This window comes from Lemur catta, chromosome 3, assembly GCF_020740605.2.
Source record: "Lemur catta isolate mLemCat1 chromosome 3, mLemCat1.pri, whole genome shotgun sequence".
Classification (NCBI taxonomy): Eukaryota; Metazoa; Chordata; class Mammalia; order Primates; family Lemuridae; genus Lemur; species Lemur catta.
In genome coordinates this window covers 35,313,066-35,332,719 of record NC_059130.1, presented here as the reverse complement: position 1 = coordinate 35,332,719, position 19,654 = coordinate 35,313,066, and the positions used below count along the sequence as shown (strand labels likewise).

Here is a 19,654-nt window from a genome sequence, read left to right as displayed (position 1 = left end):
AATCAAATAATAATTTCCACATTAAAAATACACACTCCCCATGTCTCTCCCATAACTTCTATGTCTTTTATAAAATGTCCTACTTTTTGTCCTAACTTTCCCAAATCTCTTCAAATATGGTATAAAAAGATGAGTATTAAAAGTTACTATGAATTAATAACACAGCTACAAATGACATAATAGAATGGGCAATATTTTGGAACTGGAGTTGATATTTTAAAGTAAAGCTTATTAACTTTGTAAAAAGTAGACAGTCATCTCGAACGTCTAAAAGCCATCAAGTCAATCAAAAAGGAAGAATATCCTTCATTTTAAAATACGGTGAGATAAAACAGCTCTTATTTTATCCTTTGGGGCACCACCAAGCTGATTTTCATGCACATCTCAAGTTCTTTTTTTTTTTTTTTTTTTTCCCCCACTCTTTAATGTACTAGTTCCTAAATGCTAGTCTGGGAACCAGCTGAACTAGAGTTGTATGGGTAGCTTTTCAAAAAATGCAGATGCCGTGGATCTACCTCCAGAAATTCAGATTCAGCTGGTGTAGGGTAAACATCTATATTTTTAAAAAGCTCCCAGTTGTAGAAGAGAATGTTTCATTTCTTATTTTTCACTTCAACAGAACCTAGCACATGGTTGGGTGATAGGAGGGTAAGAAGAAAAAGGAGAAATGCTTTGGACTCCAGTTAACGCATTGCGGAGTGGGCTCCTACTAATTCCCACCTCATGGTATTAATATATCTTACTGAAACAATCACAGTGTGAAATAAATGTCCATTTGATAAAAGTGATCCTCAGGAAGGATGAATTCTGTGGGATATGGACTTGGGGGAACTGCCTACTGCTCAAGTGACTTAGTTTCTGATTAACAATAAATACAATTTTAAAATGTCTCCATCTTGCCCATACTTGACAACATCTCTCAGAAATGGTATGGTGAAGAAATGGTTGGCAATGTTCCCCGCATTGAATAGCAGTCGTCCATCTGAGCTTCGTTTCTGAGCTGTTGCCAGAGAAATCTCACTATATTCTACCACCTGGTACACTCCATCCACTCGGCAAACCACGCCAACTGGTTCTGTAGGGTTTGTTTTCTCTACCACCTGCCCAGCAAAGAAAGACAACAGTAGAGGAAGAAATTTCATTAAATCCATCTTTGGAGATCTGCCATTGTCAGAGGCCACATTTATAATTTTGTTTGCATTATCTTTAAGGCAAGAAGAATCTTTAGACAATCAACTATGCACCTTTGTATACTTTGACAGACTACTTTTCAACTGGAAATGAGGTATGTTATCTCCTTCCTACGTATCACCTAACAAAACCATGGAATCGGAATTCCATCACATACATATATATATGTAGCACAGAGGAAGTCACATTGGCCGGGGAATAATTAAATGAGAAGTCTGTATCCCAGAAATATCTTGTACTTTTTATTATTTAATGTATCCTTAACCACCCTCAATTACTTGAGAATGAATGAAATGAAATTTCTTTGAGTTTCACAAGACAAAAGACGTAAGGAAGGCATTTTTGTCTCTCTTTCTATTGCCCAAATCATTACTTCATTTGAAAATAGAATTTAATTTTCTTTCATGAATAAGGCATTTTCATTGTTTTTCAGGGACCTGATAAGAGGAAGCTTTAGAGCAGGTAGGTCACTGGGCTGCCATGCCAACTTTAATCAGAAAACCTACCCATATTTATCTATTTTGCATACTAGATTTTGTTTGAAATAAGAGATTCTGTACTTTTTTAAAAAAAGTTTGAAAACCAGTGATTTGATAATTTATAAATGGCTCTGTGCTGGTGGGGGATATGAGAAAAGAATGTACCAAAATCAGAGGGAAAATGTAGAAGTACATAAATTTAAAAAACTTCACAGGTGATTCTGACATGCCACCACCATAATCCCACACAACACTGACCTAAATTATGTAGAAGAAAATTATGAAAGAACTGAATTCAGTGCACCAAAATCAAGGTTCAGATGAGATGAATATCCAACAGAAGTATCAATCAATAAAAAATATTTGAAGTTATTATTTTTTTGTCCTGTACAATTATCAATTGAGCATGCTTCAAAGTATTTTTTAAAAATCTGTCCCCAATTCGACAAGTCTATCCTAAGCATACATGCAATATAATTTTGTTCAGCAACTGACTTCTTAAAATAAATACAGCCAGTAGCAGTTTCTTTTAGACAACGAAAGCCACTGTTGAGAACTTGGTTTACACAGCAATTAGAGATACAGGCCTTGAGTCTAGCTGTGTGAGGCAGGGCTACTGGATAAGTAGCCTGCTGTATAGTTTCACTGTTTGCCAATTGAAAGGAACACAGTATTCAATGAAAAGAAACTTTCTACCAAGGAAGTAGATTAAACTGGAGGGAAACATTATACAGCAAAATGATTTCACCCAATCAGAGGCTTATTTGCAACTCTTATCTGTCAACCCATCACCACTTCTTTCTTCATGTACTCTACCGTGGGTATCTTACTAGACAGGGAATTTTAAATAGATTCCTCTCATTCCCCTTTTTTTAAATGCACACAAGGTTTATTTTCCAATTACCTCTATATACTCCTACTCTGAACCAGCCATGGAAAATAAAAATAAGCATATTCACATTTCACATTTCCCAAAGGTTTACTTCTATGACAACTATGAACCTCCAAATATTACAGAAGTCTAAGTTATAGAAGAAAGAATTTTTAAAGTACATGAAGTTGGAAATCAGTTTATATATACAGAAAAGATATACAATATAAAATTAAGAGGTTTGTTCAATATTTCCCAAGTTAAATCCTGAAAAGCTGAGTCCAAAATAACACTTTAACCTCAAAGTTACTGCAACTGCTTTACAAAATGATTCTCAATTAACAATGGTTCCTACTCTTTTAGCTTTGTACTTGGCAAACTACCTCACTCTTTGAAGTCTTTTCTCAAGGCTCTCACTCCATAAAAAATGCTTAATGCTTCAAGATAGGGGCCTATCAAAGAAGTACTGCAAAGACTTCTGCTATCACACTATGAGTCACTCTAATTTACATGATTTTAAATATATATTTTAATACCTTGATTTTCATATTAAAAAAAGAGGGAGGACAGATAACATCAATGTTTTGTAACATTTCTAAAGGTTTTTAATGTACACCATTCTAGTCATTTTGGTTCCATCATAACATTTATTCATCCACCATTATAGTGACTACTACATTATATGCAGACACATGACTAAACAGTGAGTCTGCAGGAAGACTAAATCTGGATTTATCCTAGAGAGCCCACAGGTGATGGAGAAGAGTGACTGGTTAACACTTGCATCTCTGTGTGATCAGTGTACTCACAAAAGTTAGCACATCAGTTTAAAGTTTTTTGAGCTACCAGCAAAAGCATAACTAGTCTAAAAAGTATGGGTATAATATGTGATATAATATCAAGACTAGGAGTTGAAAAATATGAATTCTAATCCTGGCTCTGCTAATGTGATAAAGAACCTTGAGCCTGGGACTCATGAAGTACTGGATCTCATTTGTGAGATCCAACGGGTTGACCAGATGATCTCTGAGGTCCCTTCCAGGCTCTCTGATCATATAAAGTTTAAATTGATTCTAAAGCTTATAGCAAGGCCGGGCGCAGTGGCTCACGCCTGTAATCCTAGCACTCTGGGAGGCCAAGGCGGGTGGATTGTTTGAGCTCAGGAGTTCGAGACCAGCCTGAGCAAGAGCAAGACCCCCGTCTCTACTAAAAATAGAAATTATCTGGCCAACTAAAAAATATATATACAAAAAAATAGCCGGGCATGGTGGCACATGCCTGTAGTCCCAGCTACTCGGGAGGCTGAGGCAGGAGGATCGCTTGAGCCCAGGAGTTTGAGGTTGCTGTGAGCTAGGCTGATGCCACGGCACTCACTCTAGCCCGGGCAACAAAGTGAGACTCTGTCTCAAAAAATAAATAAATAAATAAAATAAAGCTTATAGCAGTCAACTTTAAGTTTCTGTTTTAGAAAAAAGAGTGACACCAAGTGGAACAAAGTCAGAAATACACTGTTATTTTTTTTAAAACTTAGTACTTATGATCCATTACACTATGTTTCTATTACAGGTTAGTAGCTATTTAAAATACAGTACAAATACTTGGAGAGTATTAGACCCGATAGAGGTCTCAAATAAATGAACTAAACCAACTCCTTTTTTATTTTCAAAATTAAGAGGAGTCTTATTAGGCCTATCAGCTCAATCTCTCAAAAGTTGTACTGGTAAATTTAAGATTTCAGCTTCTAGACATCATTGCATTAGATAGATTTCTAGATTAATTTTAAGGGAAATAACATCTTTATTATAGAAAATCTCTAACCAAGGATACTGTATATATCTTATGGCAGGCCTTCTTTCTAAACCCAGATTCTTCAAATTTATGTGAAATCTAATTTGTTTCTGTCAGAAGCCTGTATGGCTATTGTGTTTGGCAGAAAGGTCTTCCTTTCACATCAAAATTATAAAATTATTCCAAATCTTCTAATACCTTTATGGTTTCACTTTTTAATATTTAACTGTGTCATCCATTTGAAACTGATTTTGGTATGAGCTTTGAGGGAGAGATCTTACTTTATCTTTAGCCAGTTATTTTATTCATTTCCTTCCCTGATTTGAAATGCCATATTTTTATATCATGCATTCTTATATATACACAGACAAATTTGTTTCTGACTGTTCTATTTCCATTAATCTGTCATTCCATTATGGTTCCAGTACCACACTCCTAGTTACTTTGTTTACAAGTCCTTTTAATATCTGATAGATTGTCTCTAATCCCCCATCCTCCCTTATAATCATCTTTCTTTTTCAACATTTTCCTGGCTATCTTTACATGTTTATTCTAAATTTTGCAATCATTTTGTCAAATGTCTCCAAAATAGTGTTATAGGGATTTCGATTGGGATTGTATTACATTTATTTGATGAGAATGGAAAACTTTACAGACTTCTAGCGAGTAATGTTTAGATCAATATTTTTAAGTCTTCTAAAGTGCTTTTAAGGTCTTACATGTTTCTTATTTTATTCCTAGCTATACCATATATTTTGTTTGCTACCATAAAGACATGCCTCCTGTATCATCTATGCAACTAAAAAAATGTTGAAAAGAACAATGCCAAGGACAGATTCTTATTATATAGCACTGTAAACCTCCCTCCATCTTAATATCAGTGTATTTGTAGTCATTCATGCAGTTATTAATCTCCTTAATTATTCTTATCCCCAACCTGCATATTTCCATCTTATTCACAAGAATATCATGAGATACCCCATCAAATGTCTTACTGAAGTTTATATCTTCTATTTCTACCATCTTTCCCTTACCTATGACTCCAATAACTTTGTCAAAGGAAAACAATTAGGCTACTCTGATTTAACACACTTTGATATTAATAAATCCATCCCAGGTCTAGTGATGATCATTCACTTTCCTAGGTACTTATAAATCATCCTCACATATTTTAAACTCTTACTTGTGATTGACAAGTATGCAACATTACTTCTAAAATCAAATCTTGCCAGTTTAAGGAGAAGTGGGTATGGGACAGTTTAGTTACTTTAGAGAGATGAATGGTTCCAAAATAGTCAAATCAGCCTAATAAACTTAGCTTGACTCCTGGAATAATGGATGACAGAGAAAGACCATTGAAAGCCTCACTGCAGTTGAGAAAGGCATTACCTTTGCTCCACAGTCTGCTCCCTTCTGAATGCAAAATCCAATGAACCGGGGGTCTGCCACTTTTACTAATATGTTGTCAACACAATAGACATGAATGCTCCAGATGCCTCTTTGCTCCATATCCTCCACGATGTTCTGGGCTGCAAGAGCCCGATAAAGACCACCATTCCCATCTGGAAAATAAAATAGCCCATTAGTAGCACACCAAAACCCAAGACAAAGGTAACCCAAAGATTGTTTAACATTTCCAAATTGGAGTAAAGATCTCTGAAAACCACAGTTTCACATTACAGAGCCAAGAAAACTGAATATCCACAAGGAAGGAATCAGGCGTCAAAAAGTTATACCACAAGATTTTGAAGGTTATTTAGCATTAAGCAACCGGGGAATAACATTATCATTGTAAGACCAGACAACCCTGAAAACAATATTTCTTTTTGACTCAGCCCCTTTTAATAATCTACCTATACTATGAAATATAAAATTATCAGGCAATGATTATTTCATAACGTTTCAAGTTTTATTAACATGTATGATTCAAGTTAACTCTATATTTATAGCCCCAACAATGAGAATTTCACTCATCTCAAAAATAAAAATACATAAGCATTTTATATCAAACCACTTGTTAAGAAGTCAGACTGATATGAAGGTCTGTGGTGATTTCAAACAAGCAAAGCCTCTTCTTTCTGCTTCTATTTTTATTCTGCTTTAACATACTTCTATGTTCCACCTCAGCCATAAGTTAAATGATAACAAAAAATTAGACAATTTCACAAAATAGAGCTAAAAATAGTAACTTTTCCATTAATTAAAAAAATTAAGATTAAAAGAGAACTAAGATGAAATAAAAGCTACATCTGTAGAGCACCACTGTTAATACTATTCTTTCTTTCAACCTTTCCTCCAAGTACAGATTCACATAAATACAAATCTGTCAGTAGGTTTATTTTTATAGTTGTGATCATACTCAGGGCCACTGTATGTGACTACACAGACAGTACACTGCCCAATTCTGGTGGGTGCCTTTAATAAACTACAAAGAGCATTCAATACCTGGAACTGTGCAAAGCAGTGGCCCCAATCAGATTGTGTACGCAGTTTTGTATTTTGTGTTCTCTCAATTAACCTATTGAAATGATTTCTCTTTGTCAATGTAACATATTCAATTATTTTAATACTATTTAAGAATTAATGCTATTTATAAACCATAATTTAGACTCTTATTTACTAAACAGCATATGGTTTCCAATTTTTCACTATAATAAATAATATAGCCATGAACATTGTTGAATATATAAAATACCGGTTAAAAAGAATGAATACCCTGAATGCTACTCAAATTGCTCCCTAGGGCAGACATCCACAAAGATTGACACAAAAAAGTATAAAAGTATCTCCATTCCAGCAATTTTCATCTTTTTAAATCATTTCTCCAAATTACCAAAAAATATTTTTAAAATATCCAAATTGCCATATTTAAAGAAAATCAAAATTTAATGATTTATGTTATTACCATTTCTAGTCACCATTAAATAAGGATGATTACACACCTGGAGCCATAGAAACTTTGTTCTTCTCTTCCAAAATAATTTTCCCATCAAAACTCATAGCAGGCAGCATTCCTTGCTGAAAAAAGATTACATTCTCTTTTTTTAAACCAAAGTACTTGTGCTTGGTAAAGAATTCCTTTGTAGATTCCATTGTTCTGCCACTGGTCATTATATACCTTGCAAGACAAAAGTAGATCTTCTAAGCAATAGTGGTGCTATGTGGATTAGGGCAAAATAAAGTTTTGTTTATTTCCTAAGCTAAAGAAAATCTGAGAGCACTTGCTTATTTTGACTTCCTTCATATTTTTCCTGGATAAGACACATTCATTAGCTGCTACCCAAGGGGAATTACTTCCAGTAATTTCATCAATCCTTATGTATAAAATAAATTTATTTAACAATATTAAACATACCTCCTTCAACAGAGAACCTGTAAGGGGCTTAAGTAAACATTTTAGAACTCTGTGAAAGTGTATTCTAAGTTTAAAACTCCTAAATAAATAGGGAGAAACGGGTAACTGCAATATAGTCTAATGATCTCTTGTGGTTCTTTTCATTAAAATTTGAAATGGAATCTAGACTCTGCTAACCCTCCATTTAGAATCATGAAAGTATAATTATAGTCTCTGTTGTCACAAAAATCCAACGCATGCTAGTGGAGCAAAGGAAAAAAATTCTATCTAAAACCACAATTAGTGACTACAGTAGATTTTGCCCTTACTAGAATGTAAACACATATCTAAGAAGGGATTTCTGTCTGGGTTACCAATTTATCCCCATCACCTAGAAGCAGGCATTCAATATTTGTTGAATGAACAAATGAATAAAGAAAACTGTAATTTCCCACCACAGTAGATATCTAGTAGGTATCTGTCTATTTAAAAAATTATCCTGGGTATTTTAAACTTTGGGTACAAAAGGTTTGGACATCATTTAGAAGATGACAAAAGAGGTGGCTAAACTGCTCTGCATAAGAAAAGAACAGAAATTCTGAGTTGTAAGGCCAGGGAAGAAAGAGAAAGAAGAAAATCCAATATGGTAGTAGGAAGCCAGGGCTGTAATTGGAATGTTGGCTGCTTAGAACACAGATTTCCCCACAGGAAACAAGATGAAGAAAACAGTTCACAGCAGGCTAGTACTCATGTTGAGAAGAGCTAGAAAACCTGGGAAAATTACAAAAACTGTATTTTCAAAGGTATCAGAGAGCTCCAGAGGCAACACAGAATGGGACTAAAATTCCAGAGAGGGAGAAATCTTTCAAAAAGGAGCTAAGAATGTGCAGCTGCCTTGTCCTGGGGTATCTGCTGATTTGGGGTACAGGCTCATGGTGGAGAATCTGGCTTGGACCAAAGGCTGCTGCTGAGGGACAGAGAAACCAGCAGAGCTTGTGTTGATCACATGGGACTGAAAAAAAAGATTGGGGACTTGAGTGATCTCAAACACACAGGCGGTTTCCCTTCCAAAATGTGCTAACTTCCAAAACTGCTCTGGGAAAGAGATTAAAGAGCTAACCCCAAAACTCCTAAAAAGCAGAGCAGAATTTCCTGTAACCTCTTGGTGCTTAGGACACAAACACTGACCAAAGTAGAGACCCTGAGAACACAGCATACTAGTAGAGGCTGGGGACACAAGTTTGGCCCACAGCAGAGAAATCAATGCAGTTTTCATCTCGTGTGTGCATGGAAGAGGTGAGGGCTAGATAACTAGGTACTTAAGGATACGACTTTCTAGACTAAGAAAGCCCACTCAGGATCCAGAGCAGTGGGTGAAAATAGATCCATACCACAGTATCATGACATTTCAGATACCAAAGAAGGGATCCTAAATGCTTTCAAAAAGGCGGGGAAAAAAAAAGATTGGGAATCAGAATGGCATTAGACCCCTCAATAGCAATGCCAGAAACAACAGAGCAAAGCTTTCAAATTTCAGAAGGAAACTGATTTTCAATCAGAAATTCTGTATCTAAATGAACTATCAATCAGTATGAAGTTTCTAGACTGAAAGAGTCTACTGTATCCAGGGTTATAAAAGTTAGTGTTGGTGACTTCTCAGGCCCCTCTCTCGGGACCCATGAACCTCGCCCGGCCCCCTCTCTTGGGACCCATTTAAAAAAAAAAAAAAAAAAAAAAAAGGTGGTGTTGAGTATATATTGCTCATTAAGTCCATAGTGGTCATCTATTAAGCTATAATATATATTACTTTTAACATATATAGTAAATTTATCTCCCAAGAAAACAGTAACAAGAAATATGTCTCCTTATGAATACAGTATATATGCATTTTGAATATTATAAAACAATATCTGTTCAGACACACTCCCACAATGAGACATATCTTACCATGGAATAATGCATTTTTTGCCATAATATTTTTCAGCTAACTGTTGTAGCTTCAGGATACGCTCTGCTTGAATCTGAAAAAGTGTCTTATGGGATGGCAAACCAACATCATACATCCCTTTGGGATATGCAACGCCAAGTCTTGTCCCCTGCCCACCAGCTAGAAGAAGAACTGCTACTTTGTTCTGCGAAATCTGGAAAAGTCCTAGAAAAGAAAACACTTGTATCACAAAACCTCTACATTTAAATACTTCAATATTAAACATATATAGGTACCAGCAAAGACTCACCCTATCTGTATAAGGTATAGAGAACATGGAATCTACATAGACTCTAGAAGACTATCTTGCTAATAAAAACATTTTATTATTAAAACAATTAAATTTATATAACCCAAACAATGAATTATATACTTTAATGAATTAATAAAATATTTTTTGCTGATAATGTCAGAAGACACAAACCAAGAGATATTTATAAATGTTTTGCAAGAACTCGACTACTTATTAGATGTGGCAAGTCAAGAAAAAGGATAAAAAAAAGATACCAAAGTTTCAGGATAAATGATGATGCAATTAAATGACTTCCAGCCTATAAATCAATAATTAATAATTAATCAACGAGAATGCAAATACACTAGGCAAACTACTACCCTGTAAATGTAAAGAAAAGGAAGCTTCAGTTAGAAATGTGGTAAAGTGTAATGGTTAAGAATCCAGGCTCTGAAGTTAGAATTTCTGATTTGAAATCCAACTCAACTGAATGAACTCGGGGGATCACCTGCAAAGGGCCTTAGAAAACTTTGTAGGCTGATGGAAATGTTCTATATCTTGATTGGGGTGATAGTTATACGGATATATATATTTGTTAAAACATAAACCTAGCGCATTTTATTATATGTAATTATGTATTAATAAGATTTATTAAAATGCCTTTTTAAAAAAATGGGCCATCTACACCAGCTCAGAGGGATGTGAGATTCAGTCTTTTCATTACTGATTTACTTCTGTCTGGAAGCCTGTCGGTTTCCATCAGTTGAATGTTTAGTAATAAATAGTAATCAAACAATGCTTGAATAAAAATGTTATTCTTTGAACCAAAATAAATTCAAGATGGATTCAAGATCCAGACACAAACAAATGAAACTATAAAAGCTATTTAAAGAGGCTCTCAGTTTGAATTTAAGAAATATCAAAATCTTGCCATATTCCATTCCTAAGACCCATCTCATCACTCAAAGGTATGCAGTCTCAGCACCACAGGCAGAGTAGCTTATGGGAAGAGGCTACGTGGAAACTGGGTCTCTGGCAGGAGATTCACCTCTCATACAGCTCATCAGAAAGGTCATGTTGTGTTTTCAAAAGGAAACATTTCATATGGTAAAATCCAATCCCAAGACTTTTTGGATTCAGTCTTCACACACTTTTAAGCATAACTTTATTTGGTACCGGATGTAGTTCAGCCTGCATAAAATATCACTTCAAAATGATGTGGATACCATCTCCATTTTGAGGTTTTGCTGTGGAGAATAAAAAGGAACTCTCATCTTGAAAGTTCTGAAACATCTGATCATTAGTAAGAATGTGAATACCAGTGGGACCCTGTCTGTAAACTTGGCTAATGTGGTGGAAAGGAATATTAGACACTAATGCAGTTTTTTGGGTAACTTCTGTCTGAGGCAATCATTTCCTTTAAGTAGATTGCATGACAAACATAGGGTGTCCCACTGCCATTCTCGCTCCACTGCCTGCAGCTTACTCCTGCTCCCAGCAGATGTAGGAGCTTACAAGAGACAGAAGAGTTTACAGTGGCCTGTCAGAAGTCAAATGCTTCCTGGATAACTTCCTGCTTGGACTAGTTCCTCCTATACATTTTAACCTGGACACATGCCTGGAACAAGGAAGACAGCATAGGTCCTTGCAAACTAGAATGCTGTCAGAACTTTCATTTAAATTGTCAGAACTCCAGAATAAGTGGAGTGTGGTAAACAGGCTATTCAACAGTGGAAATGAAGGAAAGCTATCCAAGACAATTAAGTCAGACGAGATATTTTAAGTCTTTAACTTTTAATCACATGTTACAGCTGAAACTTATTTCCCCAAAATGTTAAGCACAAAAAGCAGACTAATCAGGGAAATCTCTGTTTGAACCAGTTTTAGATACTAAGAGATTACTGTGAATTTCATTAGGCATAATAATGGCATTGTGATTAGTAAGAAAACACCCATATATTTAGAGATGGATTTTGAACTATATGAGGGTAAAAATAAAATGACGTTTGGGATTTGGCCTACAATACTGCAGAAAAGAAAGAGGGAGAGAGAAAACAAAAGAAACAAAAATTTGATAATTTTTAATCAAGATGGCGTATGTGCAGGTTCACTATACTAAATTTGCCTCTAAATATTTATTTCAAAATATGCTTGGAATTTTTCCTAATACTTAATTCTTAGCAGGCCACAAAACTGTACACAAACCATAATCCCAATGTGTACATATGTGTATGTGTGAAAGAAAATACTGTAAAATATTACTTGTGAGTATTTATCTCTGGATGGTGAAATGCCAAAGATTTGTATTTTTTCCTTTGTAATTTTTAGTATTTTCCAATTTCTCTAAAATAAGCGTATTACTTTTAAAAGAAAACAATCTATTAAAAATATCACTATAACAGAATTCAGAAAATGTAGAGGAGATGATGTTATGAATCCATTTCTTCTAAACAATCCATTTACTTTTTGACTACTCTATGGTTGAGAAGCGCCATTACAATTAATAGGAAAATGTCTCATAGGCAAAAATATAAAAAGGCCAAGATTGAATAGTAATTAGCTATTATAATAAAATTGGTAGATTGTTTTGTGTTCAAGCAAGTGTTTGTTTTAATAAAGAATGGTGGTTATTATTAAGCAAACATATTTTCCCAGTGTATTGTTACTAAAATGACATTCTCAAAGCTTCTAATTACTTTTCTTTTAAAATCTCAGCTTTGCAAAATAAGGATTTTCCAGTTGCTCCTCTATGTTCCATTTTCTACAACTGGCCAGAAAACTTTAAGAATTAAATTAAAGCAAATGTTCTCTTCAATAAGGACCACAGTGGTCACTTATGTATTTATGCTTCAGAAATAAACAATTTTCCATTCTAGGTGTTAAAAATGTCCACCATCATGTCAATAACCCCCAGATACTTTGAAATTACTATACAACGCTTTTATTCCCCCCATCCAGAGAGGGTAAAAAACTGTCCTTGATACAATTGCCAAGATCTTCCTACTACCTGAAATATAATGCCATAATCTTTACACTTACTGCAGATATGTGTACTACTGAGAATTTACCACAGAAACTTCACTTTGTTATGAATTGTGAACACATGGTACTTTCTGGCCAAGTGAAAAGGACACAATGTCAGCACAAGTCTCCTTCTTCACCCCTACTGTGTAAGCTGCAAATATTGTTCCCTTGACAGTAAGCCAAAAGGAGGTTTGCTTTGCACCTTCTTATACTATACTTGGTAATAGTTCCAGATTATAGTTTAAATGAGAGTCATAAATGTAGACTAGTTCCACATAGTGCAACAAAAAGGACACAAAGAAGATTAAAATTATAGGAGACCTTGATTGTTGCTTATGTTTCCCATTACACAAGGTCAAAGACTTGACTTTCCATAAGAGTTAATACTAAGACTTCACCCCCTTAAAATCCCAAGGAGAAATACAGGCAGCTGAGATACTAGAGGGTAAGAAGAGACCTGGGTATGGCTTCTGGTTTGGAGTAGTAGCCTTTTTTCTTTCTTTCTTTTGAAGCTTATTCTCATCTATATGGAGTAGTAACCTTTTTGAAAGTCAGGGAAGAAGGGAAGGATTTGTGAACCCAACATTAACAGAAGTCATGGTATCACTAAAACTCTCCATTCACAAGTATTCATCTGGAAGTCATTCTCTCATATCTTAGAGGCAGAGCTCTATCCTAAGTAAAAAGCTAGTTAGCTGCTACCAAGCATTTCAGATCTGAAAGACACCTCCTTGAAGAACATCCAATTAGTTTCAAACTTTTTTTTTTTAATCTCCAAACCCTTTTAAACAAAACTTCTTGTAAAGACCAAACACAAAACAGAAGAAAGTAGAACTGCTCTTGTAGTGGGAAGATAAACGGGTGGGAGACCTACCTGCTTAGTTATCTTCTCCCCCCTCCCTACAGGAGACAGCTTCTCAGTAGAACCCCTAGGGCTCTTTGGAACAGTTTGAAAGTCAGTCAATTTATAAGCCTAGAGAAGAATACAAAGAGGTATACAGAAGGCTGATAATGCCAGTTATGTTTCTTTTAGTTGAGGGAGAGTGCCAAAGTGTGGAAGACAAAATATTAATAAAAATAACCACAATGTGGTGCAAATATAGACTATAAGATTGTATCTATAATATTGCACATCTATAAAAGTAAATATATATACAATCAAGTACTGAGTGGTAATGTGAGCAAATAAAAACAGATTTGATGAGGTTATGGGCTATTTCTGTTATTCTGAAATTATTTCTGCAATAAAAGTGTCTTTTAAAAAAGAAAGAAAATTATTTTCTCATTCTGCTCATTCAGTTGAGGAAATGAGGCCCAGATTTGACAAGGTTCATGTACAAACACTCAAGGGCCTTGGCTACAATATTCAGTCAACCTTTTATTTACAGAGGAATAATAGATGATAAAAACCACAGCTCTGAACTCCACCAAAACCTACAGTTGAGCTATCTTGCTATTCACAAAAGCACAAATTAGGATTAGTTATGAGGACAGATTTTATGATATACTTTAGAATAAAAGGCACTGGGGTAGTCAAACATTTATTGACCAATTTATAACGGCCAAACTATTCTAAATGCTACATGACATACACAGATAACATGGACATTGGCTACTCTTCAAGAGTTTACAATGTAATGAGAAAGAGGTAAATGACTCATTATATGGCACAATGAAATAAAAGCATGAACAACTAATTCCAACTTGGGACACGGAAGAAAAGGTCCTGGATCAAATAATGTGTGGTGAACTTTAAAGAATGAGTGTAAGCTCCCCAAGTGGCAGAGCCACTGCACAACTCCAAGAGATGACCTTACAAGGTGACCCAGCTAGGTAGAGAAAGGGCAAAGGCCAGACCAAGGTAAGGATAAACATTAGCAAAGGCAGAACATAATATTCAGGGAAAAAGTGAACTATTTGGTTCAGCTAAAATGCATAGAGCAGGAGACAAGATTGGCAATACCAGCTAGGGCCAGATTAAGGCAGGTTTTCAGACTAAGCTGGCTTACGTTGAAATGTTTAACTTGTACATTAGAAAAAGAAATCTAGAAGAAGTATGGAAATTGAGGAGAGAAAGACACTGGAGACAAGACCTGAATGAGAGAAGCCTTGATTCAGACATCAGAAATGAAAAGAGAATGTATGGAGTAACAACAGGAGATATTGCAGAGGTCTTAGCAAGATTAATTTATCACTTTCTGCGTGGTCACCTGGTTTAAGGTGGTATGATAATCAAAATATTAGTTACATGATCCAGCTACTTTACAATTTGAGTATATCTCATAACAAACTTTAGAACAAATATGCACATGCTCAGTACCTTCCTTTTCCCAGGCCTGAAGCTGATCTTGATCCCTGGTAGCACTGCCCAGCACCTCTCGAGGGACAGGTTCCATTCGTGCATCCACCTTCTCTTGGTGAGAGGACTGGTTAAATCCTTCAATGGCCTTTTGGAAAAAGAAGTTCAGCTCTTCAATGTTCATGGCCTGGAGCTCTGCATAAAGTTCTACCTGTTGGGCTTCTTCAAGCTCATTCCAGAAAAGCAGGAGGTGTTCTTGTCCAGCTTTGGACAACCTCAGTTTGAGGTCATTAGCATTCATAATGCTCTTATAGTCAAGCTTTATGACAATAGTGGTGTAATTTATGCACCTGTAAACCTAAAAGGAAAAAGGAATTAATAGCAGGTCAAAGTCCAACCTCCAAATTCGAAGGGTTTTTTCCCCTACTAAAAAATAAGTACATTTTTAAAACTTGATATTAAGGAAATTAACTTCTGTCTTTCCATCACTCAATATTTGTAAGAGACTAAACCTGTAAGACAATAATATGTACCAGTCATTGTGTTAAGTACTTCACCTTCATGGTGTTGTTTAATTTTCAACAACTCTGTGGCATAGATACTATTATTATATTGTCACTACTTTACACTTGAGGAAACTGAGGCAGAGAGAGGCCAAGCAAGCTGGCCAACTGGTGGAGCTGGGATGTGAACCCAGGCAGTCTGATTCCAGGGCTAAAACTCTTTACCACATTGAGATGCCTATGTACTACTCCTCGGATCACTGAACTGCCACTGAAAGAATACTTAACTGCTTCAAATTTCATCTGTTCTTCTTTTATCTCTAATGATAGAAAACAACTCTGTTATATTAAGAATACAACAATATTCAGTAAGTTAGAACCACCTATAATCATGAAAAGCACATTTCATTTCAACAGCAACTTCTGCAGAGAAGCAATAAAAACGCATCTGATATCTCTACTCACTAAGAACTTGGACTCTAGTTAGAGACAAGCAATACATAGATAATAGTGAATCAGACAATGTTTTTTACAGAGCATTCTGTGATAATATAGTAAAATGTTAAACTGCATAGTGCTAAAAAATGAGAAAATGAGGAAATATTTAATCTACCAGGCTAGCAGAGAAAATGTAAGAGAAGACAGTCATTGTCTAGAAAGAGTTCGCAAAAGAGGCGTGATTCTAGCTGTGCATCAAGGGTTTAGCAGACTATGTAGATAAGATTAGGAAACAAGCAGAGCCAGCAGGGGAGGGAAGGCAGCAGTAAGAAAGTTAACTTAATGTCTTATGAAGAATGATGGGAAAGGGCGTAGGGTAGGGCTAGACCACATAGAGCCTTGAAAACGAAGAAAAAAATTTAGGCCTGATAGAATAGACAATAGGAAGCCAGCAATAGATTACCAAACAGGGCAGTGTCACTATGCTTTGGAGAGATGAGAGAAAGGAGCAATGGCATAGAATAGATTGTAAAAAGGGACAACTAGAAGCAGGAAAACAAGTTGAAAGACAATTGCAGATATAAAAAACCAAAGGCCTGAAGCAGATTAGTTGCAGAGGAAATAAGAGTGAAAGGGACAGATTTGAGGGTCACTGTAAAGAATCCCTTAGATGTGAGGGATAGAGGAGGAGCAGGTCCAAAGAAATAACCCACTTCTCCTCCCAGAGGAATAGTGAAAAGCCATTATATGTAGTAGTTCAGATAACAATTCTAGGTTCAGCTGAGTCACTTAACTTCCCCATGCCTCAGCTTCCTTTCCTGCAAAATAAGATTAATACTACTATCTACCTCATCAGCACCATAAATATCAAACACCATTTAGCAGCTCAGGTCAAGAGAACCTACATCTGTGTGTTCCCTCAGATGATAATGACACTTAGCATTTACATATCACAGTGTGGCAGTACAACTCGAATTACTTTATAGATACTAGTTTATTTAATCCGCAAAACAACTCTAAGATACTGGTATTGGGATTATTTTACAGAGGCAGAGAGAATATGCCCAAAGCCCCAGTGTTGCTATTTCTGTTGAATGCCTGCGGGGCCAGAAAAAACCTCCTCACTTCTTTATGTAAATAAGTTACTCCTAAAAATTTCCTTTTAATGTGCAAATGTATGTTAACAGATAATTTAGGAAGGAAAATTATTTAACTTTCATGTGCCATTATTAATTTATTCAACAAATATTTAATGAGCACTTACTGTCCACCAGACACTATGTGGGTGATAGGGACACAAAGTGAAGAAAGTGACAACATGCATGCATACTTCCAGTGTAGGAGACAAAACATAAAATGTCAGGTAGTACTGTGAGACAAGGCTGTGGAGAAAAATAAAGTGGGATAAGGGGCTAAAAGAGCAACAGGCGTGATGGTGGGAATTTTAGACGGGGTGGTCAGGGAGGGCCTCCATAGAACTGACATTTGAGAATACACCTGAATGAAGAGGGGGGCAAACCAAGTCAGTATCTCAGGGAGGCACATTCTAGGTAGAGAAAGCTGCAAGGGAAGTAGTCCCAAGACAGCAATGTGCTCGGTGTGTTCAAGGAAGAGCAAGAGGGTCGATGCAGGTGGAGCAGAGTGGCTAAGGCAAATGATGATTGGAAATGAGGCAGAAGAAGCGAGCAGAGACCAGATCAAGCAGGGCCTTGTGGTCAAGGTAAGGACTGTGGGGTTTTGGAAGCCATTGGAGAATCTGGAGCAGGGGAATATTATGGTTTGATATAGGTTTTAAAAGGATCGTTCTGCTGTACTGTGGGGGGAAAAAAAGGACGATAATGAAGGCAAAAGTAGAAACAGGCAGGCCGGGCACGGTGGCTCATGCCCGTAATCCTAGCATTCTGGGAGGCCGAGGTGGGAGGATCGCTCAAGGTCAGGAGTTCGAGACCAGCCTGAGCAAGAGTGAGACACCATCTCTACTAAAAATAGAATGAAATTATCTGGACAACTAAAAATATATATAGGAAAAAATTAGTCAGGCATGGCGGCACATGCCTGTAGCCCCTGCTACTTGGGAGGCTGAGGCAGGAGGATTGCTTGAGCCCGGGAGTTAGAGGTTGCTGTGAGCTAGGCTGATGCCACAGCACTCTAGCCCGGGCAACAGAGTGAGACTCTGTCTCAAAAAAAGAAAAGAAACAGGCAGATGAGTTAGAGAACTACTACTGTAATCTAGATGAGTGATGATGATGGCTGAGAGTGGTAGTGAAGTGGATTCTAAAGGTGGTCCCAAATGATTAGGTAATGGATTGAATTCGTGGAGTGAGAGAGAAAGATAGGAATCAAGCAACAATGACTCCAAGTGGTGGTGTCATTCACTGAGGACGGGGAAATGCTACAATAGGGAGCAGGTTCAGGGATATGTGTAGAGAGTGGGAGAATCAATATTGCATTTTTGGTCATGTTACGTTTAAGATGCCCATTAGACATCCAAGTAGAAAAGCTGATTAAAGAGCAAAACATAGTAGTCTAGACTTAAGAGGTCATACCAGAATTAAAAATAAAACTTTCAAGGTCATCAGCATACATGACCTAGTTACAGACTGAATGTGATCCTCTAGGGAGCGTACACAGATACAAAAGCAAAGAAGTCAGAAGACAGCCTTGAACACTCATTAAGGTATTAAAAGGCATTTCTATTTATATAGGTTTCAAGAGTCATGATGCTATTGTTTGTCATTTTTTTAAGTCACATAAAAGGCAGTTGAGAGGAATAGATTTATATTAAACCATTTTCCAAGGAATGGGATCTTTCGTAAGATTTCATCTATACTACTGCTTTTGCCCAGATTTAAGAAAGTATATAATAGTGGGAAGATCAGCAGGGAACAGAAGAATAGGAAGTCCTAGTTGTTGCTCCCTCCCTATCATTTGACCCTGTGCATATCATTTTACCTCCCTGTGCATACACTTCCTCATGAAGGTAAGACAACCAACCTTTCTCTCACACCCTCAAGAGAGTCAAGCGGCCGGGCGCGGTGGCTCACGCCTGTAATCCTAGCTCTGGGAGGCCGAGGCGGGTGGATCGCTCGAGGTCAGGAGTTCGAGACCAGCCTGAGCAACAGCGAGACCCCGTCTCTACTAAAAATAGAAAGAAATTATCTGGCCAACTAAAAATATATATACAAAAAAAAAAAATTAGCCGGGCATGGTGGCGCATGCCTGTAGTCCCAGCTACTCGGGAGGCTGAGGCAGTAGGATCGCTTAAGCCCAGGAGTTTGAGGTTGCTGTGAGCTAGGCTGACGCCACGGCACTCACTCTAGCCCGGGTAACAAAGTGAGACTCTGTCTCAAAAAAAAAAAAAAAAAAAAAAAGAGAGTCAAGAGTGGAGAGCACTCTGTCTACTAAAAAGCATATGCAAATATATTATAAAACTTTTCCTTAAGAGTTATTAGATACCCATCCACCTTCAGATGCTTGAGAAAATGGATCCATGAAAATAAGAGAACAC

At 36.6% G+C, this 19,654-nt stretch overlaps 1 protein-coding gene across 4 annotated transcripts in view; it reads right to left on the bottom strand.

Moving 5' to 3' along the window:
* Positions 1 to 19,654, bottom strand: part of UAP1 (UDP-N-acetylglucosamine pyrophosphorylase 1) — a 29,490-nt gene that overhangs the window by 7,992 nt on the left and 1,844 nt on the right. For all 4 annotated transcript variants that reach the window (XM_045547222.1, XM_045547224.1, XM_045547225.1 and 1 more), the window contains exons 2-6: positions 15,227 to 15,563; positions 9,611 to 9,815; positions 7,272 to 7,447; positions 5,719 to 5,891; positions 907 to 1,100 (exon numbers count right to left, since the gene is read on the bottom strand). In XM_045547222.1, coding sequence (XP_045403178.1) covers positions 907 to 1,100; positions 5,719 to 5,891; positions 7,272 to 7,447; positions 9,611 to 9,815; positions 15,227 to 15,506 — 1,028 coding nt within the window. In that variant the 5' untranslated portion in view covers positions 15,507 to 15,563. The remainder of the gene's footprint in view (positions 1 to 906; positions 1,101 to 5,718; positions 5,892 to 7,271; positions 7,448 to 9,610; positions 9,816 to 15,226; positions 15,564 to 19,654) is intronic.